This window comes from Pristis pectinata, chromosome 3, assembly GCF_009764475.1.
Source record: "Pristis pectinata isolate sPriPec2 chromosome 3, sPriPec2.1.pri, whole genome shotgun sequence".
Taxonomy (NCBI): Eukaryota; Metazoa; Chordata; class Chondrichthyes; order Rhinopristiformes; family Pristidae; genus Pristis; species Pristis pectinata.
Window position 1 is genome coordinate 37,341,704 of NC_067407.1, and position 21,621 is coordinate 37,363,324.

Consider the following 21,621-nt stretch of genomic DNA (forward strand, 5'->3'; position numbering starts at 1 on the left):
GAAAAGAATACAAAAAATTATTTTCCTACTTCATCATTTTCCTGAGTAAAATTCTTTCGGCAGATATGAGCCATAATTCCAGCTGCCAGAGCATCTCCCAGAACATTAATCATGGTTCGAAATCTATCCCTTTAAAAGAAACAGCCATTTACTATTACCAGTCTGTAAAAATAATGGTAAGACAGCCAATTATTTTTCTGGAAAAAGTAATAAGATTTTCTATAAAATAGATATATTTAAAAAAATATGTAAAATCTTACAACGCCCAGTCCACTGCAATTATTAGAGTGATGTCATCTGTGGGAAGGCCAACTGATGTCAAAACAATAACCATGGTCACCAGGCCAGCTTGTGGAATCCCTGCTGCACCTATACTGGCTGCTGTTGCTGTTATGCTAGAGAAAACACAGAAGTATTTTTTGTTGAGTATGGCTTGCTCCTTTATATATATTTTGGTCTGTTTTGTTTCCTTTCCGGCCCCCATCCAAAACCAAGAGATTTACCCTGTACCTACATTTCTTGCGTTGCTGTTTTTACACCAAAGGGAGAGTTATCAAAGATGATACCACCTCCATCTTTTGCTCCCAACTGTGTACACCTCAGCACTCACCTCTGCTCATCACAGGACTTCAGCACTGCAGGCCTGAAGGCAGCAATGACAGCTGCTTGTTTAATTCCCATTAGGTCTGGACATATCTCCGAGACCTTGTTTGAGCTAATGGGCTTATTGGCCTGAGGGCCATTGCTATGGCACTCATTATTTACTTGGTTGCTTTATGGACCCAGCATTTGCCCCATAATTGGATCTTATTGCCAAAATGGACTTTAGTTAAGATATGGACACATTGCTATTGATATAAGTACAAAAGCTTAACTGCAGATACTGGCCAATTTTATGCAAGGTTATAACAATCTGAAAACTGTTCTAGTGAAAGAGAAAGGTTGGATTGACCAGTGTGTCTGGCTTTGCACAAGCATTAAAAAAATCAAATGTAGTACTTTGTGATAGCAGGAAATCATAAAAGATGTGAATATTTGATAACCAGATACTAACACCAAATGCCAACTCCTCTATTCCCGCTTCTGCTGCACAAAACACTAGTTGTTCTGTAATATAGGTAGTTTACAGGTGTCTATGCATGAATTGTCACCTACACAGGCCACAAGGTGTTGGCCAGGATACTTATCATGATATAAATTCACATTATGCCTCTCTGACAGCTGGGTGGGAAACTGAGCAGTACAGACCACAGTCACCAATGTGGGCTCTTGCTCTGCTAGTCTATCTCAGCTGTGCATCACTGGGGAATGGAGCTGAAATCATCTTTTGCTCCAGGTCTGATCATTATTCAGCAACTCATTAAAGTACTGACGTAAAATTCCGGTGCTTGTGGGTGATGTATTACTAGTGGGGAGTGGGGGGGTGTGGTCAGCGCACTAGGAGAAGGGATAACAGATGAAAAGAATGCTAATACCATTTGAGATCTGGAAAGCATTTAGCTCCTGGGCTTCAGTTCAGTTGGTGGTTGGACCTACCTAGTGGTTACTTACTACTGAATACTTAGCTAGTGGGTGAGGATAGGAATTGGGGTTGTGGGAATTTGCTAATCGCCCAAGGCACTCTCGTAAATGGCTGGACAGATTCCTGAGGGAATGCAGTAGGGAAGTGTAGGAGAGGCTACGTTTCCTTGTGGGCACTTGGGGGAACACCTGTAATCCTCCTGTCAGCAAAAATCACTCACCAAAAATGATAAAATTTAACTTTCTGGGCTTTTCAGCCCTGGGTCCATCTTCTGGTGGGTTTGGCCTGCCATGATGGCTTGGGCTTCCCCACACATACCATGAGCTAAGGTAACAATTGGCATAGACTGCACAAAACACTAGTTGTTCTATAATATAGGTAGTTTACAGAAGACTTAACGAATTCTTAAAGAAGGATCCAGCCAGCTTTGCAAAGGCTTTCACATTCACATGTATTTAAGTTGCGCTTGGCTAGATCAGGACAAGAAAGTGAGCAAGTATATCTCATCTTCATTTTAATAGACCTCTGTGCCACTTTAAGCCAGGTGAGGGGTTTAAAGTTCCCAGATATCAGCAATGATCATTCATGTCTCATGTAGGACCTCAGACATCCCACCAGACTACTAGGAAGTTGAAAAAAATTATAATTTTGTTTTATAATCTGCAATCATCACCCACCTCCTCTCTAGCCTTAGCCTAACATTGAATCAATTTCAATATACAAGTTGTAGGCTAATGATAAAGATATCAATTTCCAAATTGTTTGAAAAGGAGCATTTTCTTCAGCAATATTCAAAGAAATTATTCTGGTTCTTCTAGTAGGAATGGTCTATTTGTGACCCCAGTCCTATTCGATATGGTTGCTGCTCGAAATTATCTAATAAGCTACTCAGCAATTAAACAACTGGGCAAAACAGAAATGTCTGAAAAATCATTTAGCAAATGTCAAGGTATTGGATCAGGACAAGATCCATGCAATCCCAGCCTCTTTGGCTCTGCCAGTTCCACCTGACCAACATCTGAGAAGCTATCTTGTGAGACAGCCAAATTAGAATGTATTCTCAGCTTTACAAGTATTACATCCCAGACTGATCTCCATTGATTTATATGTACATTCCACCAACAGGATAAACCCAACAGAGGTAGGCCATAATCAGTGAATCTGACTGGCCCTGGAGTTTTCAGCATTAGCTCTGGATCTTATAATGTTTTTTGGCTTTATGTCAATAAAACATACATTCTATAGATGTTAGGTGAAGGTACTTTTTCCGATTATCTGTAATGCTCTGTGGCATATTGATGAGACCACATTCAATATTAATAGGAATCCCAAGGAATCACACCCCAGCAAGAAATCAATGACTCTCGGAGAAGTGGGAAGTAAAATTAGTGAAAAGATATTCAATTCCAATTTGCCTGGATACATTAAAATTTCACATACCTCACGGTAATAATTTGTCCAAAGTCCAGTTCGTAGTTGTTAACCTGTGCAATAAATATTGCTGCCACAGCTTCATATAAGGCAGTGCCATCCATGTTGATTGTAGCTCCCACAGGCAAAACAAATCTTGCAATTCTTCTGTCAATATGATTGTTTTCTAACAGGCACTTGAAGGTAATAGGCAAAGTGGCAGAACTATAAATAGATAAGGAATGGAAGCCATGGTCAGATTACAGCACAAGCCACAAATGCTGAAATGATCTGTGCAGGCCAAAAAAGCTCAATGGTAGCTGCTTAAATTTTCCAAAATGCACCCATTCATGATCAATATTATTCTTGATTAATTAACTGAACAACTTTTTAAAATGGTATATTTGGTAATTAACCAAGCAAACCAGTCCCTGGCCTAATTTATTGGATTTGGGAAAAACAGTTTTTTGTCTAGTTTTCCCACACTAGCTCGTTAAGTTGTTTCTGGCGTGAATAGTATGCAGAACATTAACAAATACATCATTGTCTTAAGCTGCCAAGTATCAGACAGATGTTAAAAACAGAAGGATGGATGATTAGGATATGTGTAATATTGTCTTATCTTCTCCCCAAAGAATAATAGGGCTGCAGAACAATTTGAGTCTGTACTACACTTTTATGAGAGTTTATTGGTCTTGTGTGTTCTTTATGATCAGTATTTTATCCCCACTGTTCAATATTCAGTGGTGGATGATATGATCCAGTAATCATAATGACAAACTATTCAGTATGTATATTGGATATTGAATTTTAATACTTCTCCTTATTTTGTCATAGAACATTCCAGTAAAATGGGGTCAAGTATAAACAAATAGGCTGATTTTCTTTTTAGTTGTTGAAAAAAAGTATTTCAAAAGACTATGAAGCATAAAACACTGCATAAATTTTGCAGGTTAGGCAGCATCTGTGGAAAGAGAAACATAGTTAACATTCTAGGTCAAGGACCCTCATTAGAACTGGGGAAAAAAGATGCAGAGAAGGGAAGATGAGAGAGGAAAGGACAAAGGGGATCTCTCCAATAGGTGGAGGCCAGGATTGCCCAATTTATAGATCTGTTTGGTTAATAGATTAACAAGGGCAATTAGAGAGTGTGAAACATACCTTGATGAAGTAGCCAAAGCTATGAGCAGAGCTTGAAGAATTCCTCTAATATAAACAATTGGATTTTTCTTGGTGATAAAGAGGTATACCATGGGTAGAACAAATAGCCCATGAACCACAAGACCACAAACAACTGTGATCGCATAGAAACCCAGTTTCTTTCCAATGGCCGTAGGATCATCCATCTCTAATATTTTGCCAGCAATCAGGAACACTATACCTAATGGGAAATAGCTAAAAGAAAGAAAGGTGTACATAATTAAGCAAAACAAACATGGAAGCAAAAGCAAAATTACAAGATTAGCACACACTTTAGGCTGTCTTAATATAGAACCCTGGGAATGACTGAAAGGATTAAAATGACTTTGAATGTGAAGAAATTATTTTGTCAATCATTCATCAATAATTGATTAGGGAACAAGTACTGGATATTGGCTTAATTACTTTCTCATCTTCAGAAATTTAAGCAAGTCTATGTTAAATGATCTATAAACCTATTTTTTCTTGAAAAATATAGTTTAAATAATACAAAAGTTTAGAAATCTTTTTAAAGCTTACTGGTCTATTTCTTTAGTTTATTGAAATAGAATAGCTCATCCACATATACACACTGGTCAATGCATAAGTTTGTCTAAATTATTTTCTCAAATGCAACAAAACACAACATTATATAGTGCATAACATAATCAAGAGTTTTGCAAAATATTGGCACAATTCATTTTATAACAACATAGGAGTCCACTCAGCCCAACCAGTCTATGCTGGCTCTGTGAGCAATCCCATCAGTCCCATTCCCCTTCTTACTTCCTTATGATCTATTCTCTGTCATATGACCATCAATTTCTCCCCTGCAATAGGGATAATTTGCAGTAATCAATTAACCTATCAACAAGCATGTCTTTCAGATGCGAGTAGAAACTAGAGCACCTGAAACAAACCCACGCAGTCACAGGGAGAGCATGCAAACTCCACACAGATAGCACCAGAGGACAATATCAAACCTGAGTCACTGGAGCTGTGTGGCAGCAGCACAACTTGCTGCACAGCCGTGCCACCCTTAGACGTAGAAAATGTCCTTAGTCAGGAACACTAGGTAACACTGTGCTCTGCTTCTGAACTTTGGCTTCACAATGGAACTGAACTTCAGAAGCAAAAAACACCCTACAGTTAGTACTGCAGTCTGCATTCTTATTCACAGTATTTTCTTCACTGAAAATACTACAATGTACAGAGAGACTCAGTCGACAGATCACACCCCTTGGACACATGTCAGTAGATGCTGGCTAAAGTGATTAGAGAAACAACTTGCATTTATATTGTCTTTAGTGTAACAAAACTGTTCTAGACACTTTACAGGAATGTTAGCAAACAAAAATTGTCACATAAAGGGAAGCTGTTAAAAGCTTGGCCAAAAGGTAGGCATTAAGGAGGATCTAAGGATTGGTGGGACTGAGATTTACTGAGCGAGGAAACTGACAGATTGGCCAACAGACTAGTTGAGTCTGCACGTACAAATCCATGGGTGGAGTTATCAGCAGCTGATGGGCTGAGGCTGGGGAGGAGATGGGTGATCATTAAGATTCTTAAAACAAAATCATGCCATTTTCCAGAATTTCCTGGCAATCCAGTGGGAAGTAGTGAGTCCTATATGGGATGACAGAGACATCAATGGTTATTGTTGATACACATGAGTTTTAGTGTACTATTATCAATAAGATAGTTGCAAGATGCATGTTACATTTAATGCTTTTCACCAAAATACACATCACTGGTCACAATTTCCAAGCATGTGAACTCCTAAGTGAACAGACATAAATCAGCTTGATAATTTCAGGTAAGGTTATATGTCAGCCAAGCTATAAGATCTGTAAATCAGTGACCTCAGAAGAGCGGTGGAAGAATATTTTATATTCTGGACTAAATTATGCATCTAGCAGAAACTCACCATGTAGCAATAGCAACAATCTTCATCACAGATTCATTCAAGCACTGACAGAAGCTGACCAATGGCATTCCATTCTTCCCCATCCTTCCAAGCATTATACCTTCACATAGAGAATAAACAGCTCATGTATCATTGACTGTTTGGTGCAGCCTGGGTTACAATACAAGGAGCTTATGGATCCATTACAAATTTAAACAATCAGCATTACAAGCTGAAAACATTTGCTATAAAAGAGATGGCACACAAATAGCCAACTCAACAATAATTTGCGATTCTTTATAAAACAGTAAATTTAAATAAAAATTTATTTTGAATAATACATTTTTCTAAGATTGTCGAAAAGTTGAGGAAGTCCCCTCTTCTTGTTTGGAGCACATTATATTCAGATCAGTATTGTGGCAATCTATGTTAACATAATCATGATTACCCAGTGATATCTGCTGGACATCCTTCACACTGCTCTTGCACAAGTTCTGTCTTCTAGAGAGTTATGGACACATGTTAGTGACTTTTATTTCTGGATAAATATCAATATCATTCTGTCTTTTGACAGAAACTGAAGCTTTCAAGATACAAAGGATAATTTTGCATTTTTAAACATTCCATTATAAAGTAAACCAATTTTGTACTTCACAATGGAATATTTTTAAAAATGCAATAATAAATATGTATTTAAATTTCATGTTCTGAACCTGCTTCTCCAGAAAGTGAATAAATTAAATGCTATTTATAATTTTAATTAATAAAATTCAGTGAGCAGATAGAGGTTGAAGCTTAAAGTTTAGTAAAATGACACAAAAACAAAAAAGTGCTGGAAATGCTTTACAGTGAGAAGAGTGATTCAGATCTATAACTCGTCATCAGAATCACTATTAGCGACCAACTTTATTGTCAATCACAGACATTTCAGGAAATTATCACAGGAGACATTATTTACCTGAGGTAAGAGCATTTGTATTGGATAAAATAAACTAAAATTACCTTCAACTTTTGTACCAAAGCCAGAACTGACATCTTTGATATGCTATGTATTGGTCTGAATAAAGCTTGCAAACAAACATTAATTTGTAATCTTGCACTATATGAAATATTGGTAACCTAAAGCTGACCATTAATGACAAAAGCAATGCAGAGGTAAGAATTGGACAAGATACATGGAGCAGATTAACATATGTTAATTAATTTCCCCCAAAACTCCCAGCACTGATATTCTACATTCATCCAGTGCTGATACTTTAAAGTATTTTACTTACTCCTTCTTTCAACTTGTGAAAAAAAAAATTGGCATATAAGAAGTAGGCTTATAAGGATAAGAAGAGACTTTACATGTGGGTGTTTCATTTCAATGAAGAAACAATGAAATAATAACAGAAAGTTAAAGATAAAAAAACTTACCCAAAACAAAAATTGCATTTTTTTAAACAAGTTTAATAGAAAACACAATTTTTAGCAAACTTACCCATTGTTGCTGAAAATATAACAATGCCAAGAACATTCATCCCCTCACTTGATCCTGGTCCTGTTTGGTAGATGATCTCTGGAGCTGGAGTGATATCCAAGGAAATGTTGTGAATTATTTCAGAGTCATTATCACTCTGAATTCCATAGATTAAAGGCATTCTCTTGGCAGCTTCGTATCCTGACACTTTGACAGAGATGACTATTGGAACGATCTTCGTTCGATACTGTGAAATAACAAGATTTCAGTATTCTCCATGGGTAATTCTCTAAAATCAAGTCCAGCTGCAAAACCTCTTATTTATGTCCAGGCATCCCACTATGAACAAAAATTGAAAAAGACACTTTCTTCAAATGAGCCAGATTTATTTTTTCCTCCTTTTTGTCCTTAACACGCTAGCTCGCAAAGCATCAACTGAGATCTAGAACTTCAAATATATGGGAATCTTTTATGACTGGATTAGAATTCTCTGAACCAAAGACCCGTGTCAACTCTTCAACGAACAATGCCAATTTAGTGGTGATCATTACTGTTGATCCACATTTAACTTGACAAAATTTTTCATTATTCTCAATTAGAACTGCACTGAATTGTTTTCACTTTCTCTTTGCTCTGTTTTGGAGATAATAAATAATTTAAGGAAGGAGTCCACCACCCCTGGTTTCACAGCACCTCCGCCCCTACTTCCAGGTGATACATGTCCGATCTTAACAATTCTCTGTGTGAAACACCTTTCCTATTTCCCTTCTAGTTTATTTTTTTTTAATCTGACTACCAACCCATCTTCCAGAGGGAACAGTTTCTCCCTGTTCACTCTATCATAACACCCCATAATTTTGAATTCATCTGTTAACCTCCTCTGTTTTGAAGAGAATTCTCTCATTCCTGGGCATTGCCTGGCACATCTCATCTCTAATTTCATCAAGACATTGATGCAAATCCCAAACTATGATGCCCAGACTTACGTATATGCTAGCTGAGATTCAACCTGTAATTGGTAAACACAAGAGATTCTGCAGATGCTGGAATCTGGAGCAACACACACAAAAAGTGCTGGAGGAACTAGCAGGTCAGGCAGCATCTATGGAGAGAAATAAACAGTCAACGTTTTGGGTCATGACCTTCACCAGGACTGGAAAGGACGAAGGGTCCCAATCCAAAACGTCGACTGTTTATTTCTCTCCATAGATGCTGCCTGACCTGTTGAGTTCCTCCAGCACTTTTTGTGTACATTGCTGTAATTGGTAAAGGCTGGCATGATTTCCTTGTTTCTGTATTCAATGCAATTTATAAAATCAAATATGTTCAACCCCAGGTCCCCCTTCTCTTGTACCTCTCCCACTGCCCTCTCACAAAGTAGTATAATTTAAGTTATAGTGCTGCTTCATGTTGTCCCTCTCCCATCTACTCTTTCACTTGGAAGTAAGAGATCTCATGGCAGAATTTTGTAGAAGACCAAAGAGTTATCCCTGGAGTTCTGGCCAATAGTTACCCTCAACTAACATTTCTGATAACCTGATTAGTATCACCCTCTGGTGGGGTGCAATGCACAAACTGACTGCCATATTTCCTACGTCACAACAACATCCACATTTGAAAAGGCTTTGAAGTGCTTCACCTCCTTCTTCCCTCCATTAACAAACTTCAGCATTTATTGTTTCCTTCTCTATTCCGTTCAGCCATGGAGTTCTTCTTTGACACTTAGAATTATTATGAATCTAGCTTTCACCTACACTTCACAAACAAAATCATTAAGTGCTGCATAGAATAAGGACTCACCTGTTGAAATGTAGCTTGAACAAGATTAGATGGGAACATGTTCCTTTAAGAGCAAAGGGGAAAAGTATAAAGATACTTAGCATGAATAGAATAGGCAGCAGCAACATAAACTACGTTACAATTATAGTTTAAGTAAATCCCAAGGGACAATTATAAAATGGGAAATCAGGAGATAAAAGATTCAAATCTTGTACCAAATCATTAAACTTACTTAGGTGAAGTTGTCAAATGAGTAATGTTAGTACCAACATGCACAGTTGTTTGATGAGAATTTTATTGGGACAGCTAATATTGGCATTGGCCAGCTCACTGTAATTGCTGATCCTGGTCACACCACACATGAATTTACTTGGCCTGCATGCAGAGGGTCTAACTTTCAGGCCTAAAACACCCTGGGCTCCCTCAACACGGCCTGATTGATGGCAGAGTCTCCGACAGTGCACTAGGCAAGTCCCTCTACCCAAAATACCTAGGGTGGCTTTAACAGTGGGCAAAGCCTAGCTCCAATTTTGTCGGCTAATGAAGCAATGAGTTGTTAAAAATCTCTGACAATTTCTGCTCTTATTGAAAATTAAGTAAATGATTTCTTAAATATAAAGCTATAAAAAACTGTAATAATTGTAGTTATAAATAATTAAAAACATCAAGCTGAACTAGATTTTTTTAAATGCAATTTATCCTCCCTTTCTCCACAAACCTATACAGCTCATTGAAATCAATGGGCTCACACCCAGATCAGTCAATTCTCCAGCATAAGTTCTGGGAAATCTCAGCAAATTAAGTTCCATGGAACAGTTGACAATTAACAGTCAAGTCCAGACCATTCTGATTTGGAATTATTTTGGCTGAGACAAGAAAGGGGATATCATTTGATATCTTGATGTACATAGTGAAGCATTTATCAATGGTAGATTTGCCAATAGATAATTATTAGCAGTTGACCATTGAGCCTAAAGTCTACATCTAACAAATATATACTAAAACTTAAAATGTTGGAGATTCAAATACTTTCTATTCTGGCTGTGCTGATTATTAATCTGGGATGTTGCTTTTAATTAACACATAAGAATTGTTTTAAAAGGAATTGTTTCATGAGTAACTTTAATCCAATATCCATTTACTGATATTCCCAGCAATAAAATTCCTCCAGCTGTCAGTTTCTGAGAGCTGTGATTCACATTCACCATATTTCAGGTACTCTTGATGTTCTCCAGAACCTCACTCCAGCCATCTATTTGTTATGAAATGGCAAATGTCAACAGGTCCCTCAGCTGAACCTAATTCTATCCTACTCCAATGCCAAGCTGCGAACAGCAGAGGTATGAATACCAATAGTAAATAAAACCTGGACTATTTTCCTTTCCCTTTCCTGGGCTGAGGCAAGTTGGTGTTCTCACTAAAGTCCACTCACCCAGGCTATGAAATGAACCCAAAACCTCCTCTGACTCAGACAATTCATTAACTGGCTCAGTTGGGAGGTTTGTCTCTGATGAACATTTTAATTCAAAATTTATCATTCTCCCATTCCATGAAATATAAAGGTATATAGTTGAGAACAGAAAAGATTCATAACAGATTCAATCGCAGACCAGAGATACCACCTCTAATTATTACTACCAGATAAAACTTGACACAGTCACATTGTAGCTCATTTGACCAAAGCTTGGTCAAAGAGGAAGGTTTTAAGGAGCATCATAATGGAAGAGGAGAGAGATAGAGAAGTTTAGGGAATGAGTTTAGGGCCCTGGAAGCATGGCTACAGTTGGTGGAGCAATTAAAACTGGGAATTCACAAATGGACAGAAATGGAGGAGTTTTCAGAGATCTCAAGACTTACAGTATAAGGTTGAAGGAAGTTATACATAAGGAGGTGCAAGGTGGTAGAGCCGAGGGCTTTGAAGGCAAGAATTTGAAAACTAAAGTCTTCAGAAATCAGGAGCTAATGTGGATCAGTAAGAGAGGGACTGAAGGTTGTATAGAACAAAACTAGGTTGTACAGACTGACGGCTGCACAAGTTGATAGGGTAGTAAAGAAGACATATGGCATGCTTGCCTTTACTAGTCGAGGCATCGAGTTCAAGAGACAGGAAGTTATTTTGCAGCTTTATAAAACTCTGCTTAGGCCACATCATTATAGGAAGGATGAGGAGAATTTGGAGCGGGTGCAGAAGAGGTTTATCAGGATGCTGCCTGGATTAAAGGTCATGTGCTATGAGGAGAGTTGGACAAACTTGGGTTGTTTTCTCTGGAGCAGCGGAGGCTGCGAGGGAGACCTGATAGGAGTTTATAAGATTATGAGAGGCATATATAGATAGAATAGACAGTAGGTACCTTTTTCCCAGGGTCGAAATGTCTAATTTCAGAGGGCATGCATTTAAGGTGAGAGAGGGTAATTCAAAGGAGATGCACGGAGCAAGTTATATTTTACACAGAGAGTGGTGGGTGTCTGGAATATGCTGCCAAAGATGGTAGTGGAGGTAATTACGATAGAGGTGCTTAAGAGGCTCTTAGATAGGCACATAAATATATGGACCTTGTGTAGGCCTTGTGTCGGGACTAGTTAGGTGTTTAATTACTAGTTTAATTAGTTGGGCACCACATCAGAGGCCAAAGGACCTGTTCCTGTGCTGCACTGTTCTATGTTTTAACTTAATACTAGGAGGCATACAGGAGTGATATAAATCAGCTGGATGAGTGGTGTTGTAACAACCACCTCACACTCAATGTCAGCAGGACCAAGGAATTGATTGTGGACTTTAGGAAGGGGAAGTTGGGAGAACGCACACCAGTCCTCATTGAGGGGTCAGCGGTGGAAAGGGTGAGCAGCTTTAAGTTCCTGGGTGTTAACATCTCCATGGATCTGTCCTGGACCCAACACACTGATGCATTCATGAAGAAGGCACACCAGCCACTCTACTTCATTAGAAGTTTGAGGAGATTTGGTACGTCACCAAAGACTCTTGCAAGTTTCTATAGATGTATGGTGGAGAGCATTCTGACTGGTTGCATCACAGCCTGGTATGGCGGCTCCAGTGCACAGGATCGCAAGAGGCTACAGAGGGTTGTAGACTCAGCCAGCTCCATTATAGGCACAACCCTCCCCACCATTGAGGACATCTTCAAGGGGCGGTGCCTCAAGAAGGCAGCATCTATCATTGAGGACCCTCAACACCCAGGACATACCCTCTTCTTACTACTACCATTAGGAAGGAGGTACAGGAGCCTGAAGACCCACACTCAACGATTCAGGAGCAACTTCTTCCCCTCCATCATCAGATTTCCGAATGATCCATGAACCCATGAACACTACCTCATTGTTCCTTTTTTTTTTGCACTATTTATTTTGTAATTTATAGTTTTTTTCTGTCTTTGCATTGTACTGCTGCTGCAAAACAGCAAATTTCACATCATATAAGACAGTGATAATAAACCTGATTCTGATAGGTAATGATATGGGCAGCGAAGTGGTGGATAAGGTTATGTTTACGGTGAGGATAATGAGGAGGTGAATGAGGGTGATGATAGAGTTGGCATCCACATAAATTATAAGGTCAGCTGCCTCAAGAAACATGCATCATATTGTATGACTTTCCAGAAATGGTTTCTCTCCTTTAATTAAGTAATTTGCTTTAGCTGCAAATATTTGATCAAGCATTCCTTTCAATAAAATTGTCACTATGCACTGCCAAATGAGGATGGAATTTTAATCAATCTATCATATATTTTATGAGTAAATTTGTTTTTAGTAGAATTGAGGCCAGTTTCAGATTGTGTTGATAAAGTAGAAGGGACCAAATGGTTAGTAGCTTGCTTCAGTATAATCTGTGTCATTGGGCAAGGTTTTAGAGCTTTCGATCCACGTCAGTCACTTTAATAAATCCATATTTTACAGCAGTTCAGACCTTCACCTGAAATGATCTTGCTCACTATCATTTGCAGCTGAAAAGATAATTAGTTCTTCATATATATTTGATCATAAATACCTAATGCATGACAATTAATTAATTACTGGGAAGGGCACTGTTTCAATACAATTAGACAGGGGAGGGCACTGTTTTCCCATATTCTGATTCTTTCTGCACTCTTCTAGAGTACATGGACAAATCTAGAGACAAAGCATTCAACAAAGCATGCAGAGGGTTCACACTGGGCCTTTAAGGTGCTGGTTGGCAAGCATGAAATTATGAAGCAGGGATATTTCAACTGAAGTAGGGATGCAAGGAGGAGGTGAAAAGATCAGAGCCTTGATCAGTGTAATAGAGACTAGGCGATAGAAATTCTACAATGCTAGAAAGGGTACATTAATTGGCACCATGTGGTAGATACAGCTAGTTACATGCAAAGCATCAGGAGATGGCATTGCAAAGAGGAATTATGGTGTGAGGGTGGCAGTGTGCAGGATGGAAGGCAGCAGTCAATCAGGCCAAGATCCTGAGAGATGGGATGGTGGGGGGAAGAGACAGCGTGGCCAGGCAGGTCAGTATTCATATTGGGAACTTTAAGCACCTTGGTGGAGTGGGTGAGGAGGGATTGTGCAGCAAGAAAACTACTTCATGGTAGTCCTCCCTGCAAGGCAATGGATGCTGCAGAATCCCTGGCAGCCAGTGACACCAAAGCAGCACCCAACAGTCCAGTTAAGACATGGTTTGGTGTGGGTGGGTGGTGCAATTCACAGATGTCACACATACACATGAATTTTGCCCAATGATATATAAAAAAAAGACAATAAATGCAATTTGGTATCACTGTGCACTGCTGGCAAGTCTCCGTGTGCATGCCCATCACACACATGGAAGAACAAGGTAGTAACTTACAATCAGCAAGCAGACTCTAGATAAAATTCACTCATGCTGCACACAAAAGTACTGCACTGTGCAAGAGAATTTCTAGCCCAAGAAATATTGTAACAGAGAAACTGCACATCTGAAGTGAGAGGCACAACACCCATCAAATGCCCAGGTATTTTTTTGTATTCCATTCAGCTGTGCAAGTGAGAAACTAGAAGAACTAGGTTGGGATATCACCCCTCAGTGCAACATTCCTCAGATTTTAGTTAAGTTAAGAAAAGAGCAATATGAACACAATGCAGTCCATTAAAACTTAATATTAGTTGTGATATGGGCAGCAAAGTAGTAGATAAGCTCAGGTTTATTGTAAGTCTCAATGATTGCAGTCACTCAAGTCTTTTAAAACATTTTTAACATGCTTCGGCAACAAGTGGATTTTCAATTTAGCATAACCAGACCAGATTTGAAGTCTGATCCCATTAGCAAATGAATTGCTGCTATTTTATTAAAATAGCTGGCATTGTGAGTTTGTAATCTATTTGGGAGAAACATCAGAATTGACCTAGATAGATCCAAGTCTGCCAATCATTTCCAAAAAGTAGGTTATCGACCAATTGTTGACAATGATTTCAAGCTGTTCTTCCCATCAAAAATGAATAACGTGTGCAGTAATACTGGGGAAACAGTGGGATAAAATATTATTTAAAACATTCAAAGTAGTAATAAATCATACTAATAAGTTAAAGAAGTTCATAATTTATGAAGTACAGTAAGAAAATAAAAATGAAGTGTGAAGAACATGGTTAGGGTTCAAATTTATTTTGGTTTGAACACAGCTCAGAGTATAATTTTAGCAGTTTGTTGCCATTTGTCTGAGCAACTTTACAATCTTTTTTTAAAAGTACAATGCTTAAGCTGAAAACTTAAAAATACATTTCAAAGGTTAATATCATTAGGCCTAACTGAGATAATTAAAAACTAATCTTGCAACTTGAATTCAGTGTTTTTTTTAGAAAATGCTTCAGATGAAGGCTTGCTTACTTAATCAAGTTAAATTCTATTTTAGAGTTTGAATGAAGTTACCTTAAATGCATGACAATAAGACTGAGAAATATTTGAAAGATATATAAAGATTATTCACTACGCTTTCACACTAACCATAAAGGTTTAAAGAATGACACAAGTCAAGAGAATAGTAATGAATTCTGACTTTCAATTTTCTCTCCAACAAAGGAACCCTTTATTAAAGATTCATTGCTTTGGTCAATTATATTGCATCACATGACAACCCAATTGAGAATTATTAGCATAATATAGGGCAGGAATTAAGACCTTCTTGCTCTATATGTTTCAATGACACAACATACAGAGCAGTTACCCAGAGCAGACTTGATACTTTTATCTTCACCAATAGCAATTGCACCACTCAGTGGACAAGATTAGATTTGACAAAGAAGGCATAAGATAAATTGATTGAAGGGCACATTACATCAGGTAGTATCACTTAAATTAAATGAGTCATATTATTTAATTCTGACAGTGCCTCTGCAGGGGGAATTACCATTGAACTACTGCAGGCACACAAATTTTTTAATATAATGGGCTGATATATTTACTGCAATAAAGATTATCTTTCTGTGGCATTGTATTAGCTGTTGACTAGCCTCACAAAGTATGAAGTAAAATGCACTTGAAAATAACGTATCAAATGTGCGATGTCTTCAGTGAACAAAGGACTAGAGCATCATGGTAGTGCAGCAGGTAGTGCTGTTGTCTCAGAGCTCCAAAGACATGGGTTTGTTCCTGACCTCTTATAATGTCTCTGTGGTGGTTCAGCATTCTCAATGTGAACAGATGCACCAATCTTGTCCCACATTCCAAAGGTATGCTGGTTGGTAAATTAACTGGCTACTGTAAATTGCCCCAGTAATGATGGGTGACAGGAGAATTAGGGTGAAGTTGATGGGCATGTAGGAGGGAATAGGGAAATAAGTAGGAATGTGACTGATGGAATTTTTCTGAGAGCCAGCATATGCTCAATGGGCCGCATGTCATAAGAAAACAATGAAAAAAGAGACTATGCTCTCTGTACCGTATCAGATCCAACAAAGCGTCAGCAGAGCTCATGATCGGCTTTCCACTGTCCTCAGTATTCTCCTTCTGGGCCGCACCACCAGGATGGATGATGGAGACCATAATTATTCCAATAACAACAGCCACAAAAGTGGTCCAGAGATAGTAGGCAATTGTGATGAGACCCAGTCGACTTGAAGCTTTTGCATCTAAAGCGGCCAGTCCAGACATCAAGCTGAAAAACAAACACGAACAGAGCAAGAGTTTTCTGAGCATGTACTTCCATGAATTACTCACTTCACTTTTTCATCTCATGGCTCATTAAGGGAATGACTGCATGGGTACCATAGGCCTGTTACCTCACTGGATTACAAAGGCTTAATATGTAAGAACACAAGAAATTTAAGCAGGAAAAGGCTAATTGGTCCCTCGTGCCTGCTCTACTATTCAATAAGATCATGGATCTTTACCTCAGCATCCCTTTCCTGTACTCTCAATTCCCTTAATACCCAAATATCTACCAATCAGTCTCTTAAATGTACTCAGCAATTGAGCCTCCACAGTCCTCCTGGGTAAAGAGTTCCAAAAATTCACTATCCTCTGGGTGAAGAAATTTCTTCTCATTTCAGTCCTAAATGGCCAACCCCTTAGATTCCTGGTTCTAGACACCCCCACGAGGGAAAACATTATCCCTGCATCTACCTTGTCAACTCCTGTCAGAAATTTGTATGCTTCAATGAATTCACCTCCTGCTCTTCTAAATTCAAGACACTACAAGCCTAATCTGCTTAATCTCATAAACCAAAAATGCCATCCTAGGAATCAATTCGATGAAACATTGTTTCACTTCCTCTGTCAAAAATATATCCATCCTTAAGCAAGGAGACCAGGCACGTATACAATATTCCATATTCAGTCTCTCCAGACCCCTGTATAATTCCAGTCAGACCTCATTTGATGAAGGGCCTAACATTGTGTCAAAGGGTTTTATGAAATATTAACTCTATTTCTCTTTCCACAGATGCTTCCTGATCAGCTGAGTGTTTTCAGCAATATCAGTTCTTTTTTCCGAATTTCTGATTCCTAGTATCTGCAATTGTTTTGATTTTTTGAAACTTCTGCTCTTGTACTCAGATACTCTTATACTCTGATCTTCTTGCATTGAAAACCAATATACTATCTGTTTTTCTTAGTTGCTTGCTGTACCTACATGTTAACTTTCAGTGATTTGTGCACAAAGATACACAGGACCCTCTGAACACCAACACTCTTCAATCTTTCACCATTTAGAAAATACTCTAAATTTTCTATGTTTTCTGCCAAAGTAGATGACCTCATATTTTTCCACATTACATTCCATCTGCCATGTCTTTGTCTATTCAGTTAACTTACATTCTTTGCAAAACCCACACAACCAGCAGGCTTCACATCATCAGCAAATGTATCCAGATTATTAATACAGACTGTGAACAGCTGGGGCCTCAGCATGGTTCCCTGTGGCACCTTTCTAGGCATAGCCATCCAAACCAAAAATGATCCCTTTGATCCTACTCTCTACTTTCAGTCTTGAATCCAAGCCAGTACATTACCCTCAATCCCATATGTCTAATTTTGTTCAATAATCTGTTGAGTGCCACCTTATTGAAGGCCTTCTGAAAGTCCAAATAAACTACTTTTACTGGTTACAATCTCAAAAAAACAGATTTGACAAACATGTCCTTTTCAGATTCTAGAATTTTCCCTACAACCATTCTCAGGTAAGGGTTTTCCTATTTCATTCCTGAACTTCAGGCTTCAAATGTTAGACCATGAACCCTAGATCAAGACTCCTCAAATATCAGATGAAAGTTTATCGGATCCCATTAATAATCTGCAAACTTCAAACAATTTTTATTCCAAACATTCCAGATTCCAGGCACTATGTCCTTGAGTCATTGAATTTCTCTCTATATAATAATCCTAATAACCCAGGTATCATTCTGGTGAGTGTACAGCATGCACCCTCCAATGTCAATTTAACTTTTCTAAGGTGTAGTGCCCAGAAATGAGCAAATAAATATAGAGAAGATTTTAGCTTGTCATCATTTAGAAAGTGCTCTGTTCTATTCTTTTTAGATTGAAAATGGATGATCTTGTATTTGCTCATGTTGAAATTCATTTGCCCATTGGTTAATTAATAACTTATTGTAATTTTATGCTTTCATCTGCCCTGCTATCGTGTCACCTATCTTTGGGTCATCAGCAAAGTTTGATATGAAACATTCCGTACCCCATCCTGACTGTTATTCAACACTACAAATAGTTGAGGCTGCGCATCAATTCCTGCAGGATACCACTAGCCAGATCCTGACATTTTGTACATCTTTACATTATCCCTGCTCTCTGTTTCATGCCAATCTGACAATATCCTAACCTGTCCAAAAATTGTTTTAATCCACTGAGCTCAGTTTTCAACTAAGGTGCCATCCCTACTTTAAAAAATGTGGGGTAGCCACATTAATACTGTCGCATGGCCGAGTATTTTGCAGAAAACAATTCAGTAAATCTTTCCAGATTCTACAAGCTACAGGTCATAAGTTTAATGGGGTATTCTCACTTGCCTGGATGAATGCAGTCCAGCTACCCTCAAGAAGCTTAATACCATCTAGAAGCCCATGTGATTGGTACCCCATTCAAAAGCAACTTGCAAAGATTTTTTCAACAGAACTTCCCCGATTCACTGTTTCTGCCCTTTAAAAGGACAAGGGTAGCAGGCATATTGGATTACCTCCTTTTCCAATGACATTCAAATCAGCTTTGGAAATGTATCGCTAATTCTTCATCATTGCTGCATCAAAATTCAGGAACTTCCTATCTGACATCACTGTGAGAGCACCTTTACTATCAAACTGCAGTGGTTCAAGAAGGCAGCTCTGCATTATTTCTCAGAAAAAGTAGGGATGGGAATTAGAGTCTGCCTTTGCCAGCAACAACCACACCTCATGAAGGAATACGAGAAGAAAATGCAAATATTTATCTACTAACTTTCCCATTTAGAAGCAATTAATGCAACACTGGAAACAGGGGAGAAGATGTCACTTAAGATTTATTCCTAATGAAATTATAAAGCTGCTCATTGACAATGAGTACAATCCAATTCAAACACTTAATAGTTCAGTGTTGTCTTAGTTTCATACTAATGCCCAATGGTCAATATGTTAATGATATGAAAGTGATCTATACAGCATCTTCTCAAGACCTTTTGCCCTATTTTATACATCTTACATTAGAGGTAAACTACTTGTTTCCCTACCTCATTGTTTTAAAACTTTGCAAAAGCAGTCATCTATAATAAAGCATTAATGATAAAAGTGGAAATGTTGGAAACACACAGAAGTTCAGACAGCATTTGTGGAGAGAGAAACAGAGTTAAAGTTTTAAGTTAATGATCTTTCATCAGACAAATCATTGTTAGTTAATTTAAACAGGGATCATGCTACAAAGCCCAGTTAAATAGTTGGCCTGTGAATAAAATTATATATTTCCTCGATTAGTTTGATGACCTGGGTATCCTCAAAAGTTTAACAAAATATAGTAACACAATAACATTTACCCAATAGGCCCATGCCAGTGTTTATGCTCAAGCTTAATTTCCTCCCATCCATCAACATATGTTTCATTCCTCCTTTGCCTTTTAACCCTCTTGTACCTTTCGAGAAGTGTATCCTTGTTGTTTGCCTCAATAATTACATGTCCTTATTCTCAGAACTCCTTTGGAAAAGATGCTTGCCTGCAAACTCCCTTTCCATCAAACATCATGCCAATACAGAGCTTGTGAAGGACATCAGATAAAACTGGGGCTAGATCCAGAAGGATCAGGGGATTTTGGTAGGGGGAGGGGCGGTGCAGGCTGATATGTGGTGGCTAGAATCACAAATCATGGAGTTGGGGGGGGGGGCGGGTGTGGGCAAATTGAAGGATCCAAATCATCAAATGGGTTAAGAATCAGTGTCCCAGGTGGAAGTTTGTGGTTTATGATCAATGGAGGGGGCTGCTGTGGAAGGTTGAGAGATTGGTAGGTGGGGTGGGCAGCTGCAGATTAGGAGATCAGTGAGTAGGCTGGGAGGTTATGAAAGGGTTTCAAGCTTGATGTAGCAATGAATTGTTTAAAGAGAATTGGCTGTAGATCAAATAAATAATTTCACTGCATATTATTAGCCCAGAATTTCCTTGCAGTGAAAAGTTCCCCATGCTCACTGGATTGCTCCAAAAATCCATACATGGATTGTAGTGACAGACACAGTTATTGTTCTTCATCCATTAATACAGAGACCAGCAGTCAGCGTCCCTCTATCTCTTTCTGACTGACTGACAAACATCAGCACGTTGTTATCTTGCTGTTGTCGTAATGACGCCACACACGCGCGCGTGCGCGCGCACACACACACACACACACACACACACACCTGTACTATGTCTTAAGGGGACATTAACCAAATAGCAACCTAATCTGTAACAAAAGAAACACACTTATATATCTCTTTGGTCTGAACTTGTCTTGTGTTGATCCTTTATCTAGGACTTCCTTGCAGTAACTGTCCCTATCTTCACCTGGACATAAATTCCATCACATGACAAGACCAAATTAAGGTCAGCCCACAGAAATACTGAAAATTTCTTTGCTAGCAACTTAGACACAACGCCACACTTAGCCAACTGCCAAACATGTCTTTATTCAACTCTTACCATTAATTTAAAAGCAAACTAGATACATTTTCCTTGCTCTTACAGCAATTTTGTACTAATAAACTGGAACCAAACCGGCAAATGTAGCAAAGAAACTTAGTGCTGAAACTTCATTAATCCTAAGGATTTTCCATATTCTCATTCACTCCAGCTCTAAATTTCCCAAGTCTTAAACAGCAAGTTTACAATGTGTGACACTATCTTCTCTCCTCCAGTGCTTGGATATGGCAATAGTACGATGCTAAAGGCATTAGTAAAGTAGAGCTACTGCTGGGTGACTAAGTTGAAGGGACTGCTAAACTTGGGCTTCACTGACTACAGGGGTGTGGCCAGGGATACCGTCCTTTAATTTGAAACTATAGAGAATGTTAGGGTCAAACAATGCCCTTCCTCCTTTGATGGGGGATTGGTAGAGAAGTGTCAGATTGACAAATTACGCAGACAAAGACTGCCATCAAGACAGGTATCCATTCCATCTTGTCTACTGACCTATTAGTTTCCAGATACTAACTACATTATAAGTCAATATTAAATAGAAAATAACAATGTTCTGCCCCAAATGTATAACCTTCATCTAATATTGGCAATAGTATTATTAAAACACCACAGTCTTTCATCAGGCTACGCCCTGTCCTTTGGATCCAGATTTCAATAAGACTTTGCAATGCAGTGAATGGATATTTGGAGTTTCCTTTTAAGCCATCCAATTAAATTCTGACACTGCAACAATTACCTACCAATACATGATGAAAAATGCACCA

At 38.5% G+C, this 21,621-nt stretch overlaps 1 protein-coding gene across 1 annotated transcript in view; it reads right to left on the reverse strand.

Moving 5' to 3' along the window:
* slc1a7a (solute carrier family 1 member 7a) overlaps positions 1–21,621 on the reverse strand; it is a 51,894-nt gene that overhangs the window by 9,690 nt on the left and 20,583 nt on the right. Inside the window, exons 3-10 of the mRNA XM_052011157.1 lie at positions 16,155–16,370; positions 9,277–9,319; positions 7,498–7,723; positions 6,039–6,138; positions 4,094–4,327; positions 2,963–3,157; positions 261–395; positions 30–129 (exon numbers count right to left, since the gene is read on the reverse strand). Of these exons, the coding sequence (XP_051867117.1) occupies positions 30–129; positions 261–395; positions 2,963–3,157; positions 4,094–4,327; positions 6,039–6,138; positions 7,498–7,723; positions 9,277–9,319; positions 16,155–16,370 (1,249 nt within the window). The remainder of the gene's footprint in view (positions 1–29; positions 130–260; positions 396–2,962; positions 3,158–4,093; positions 4,328–6,038; positions 6,139–7,497; positions 7,724–9,276; positions 9,320–16,154; positions 16,371–21,621) is intronic.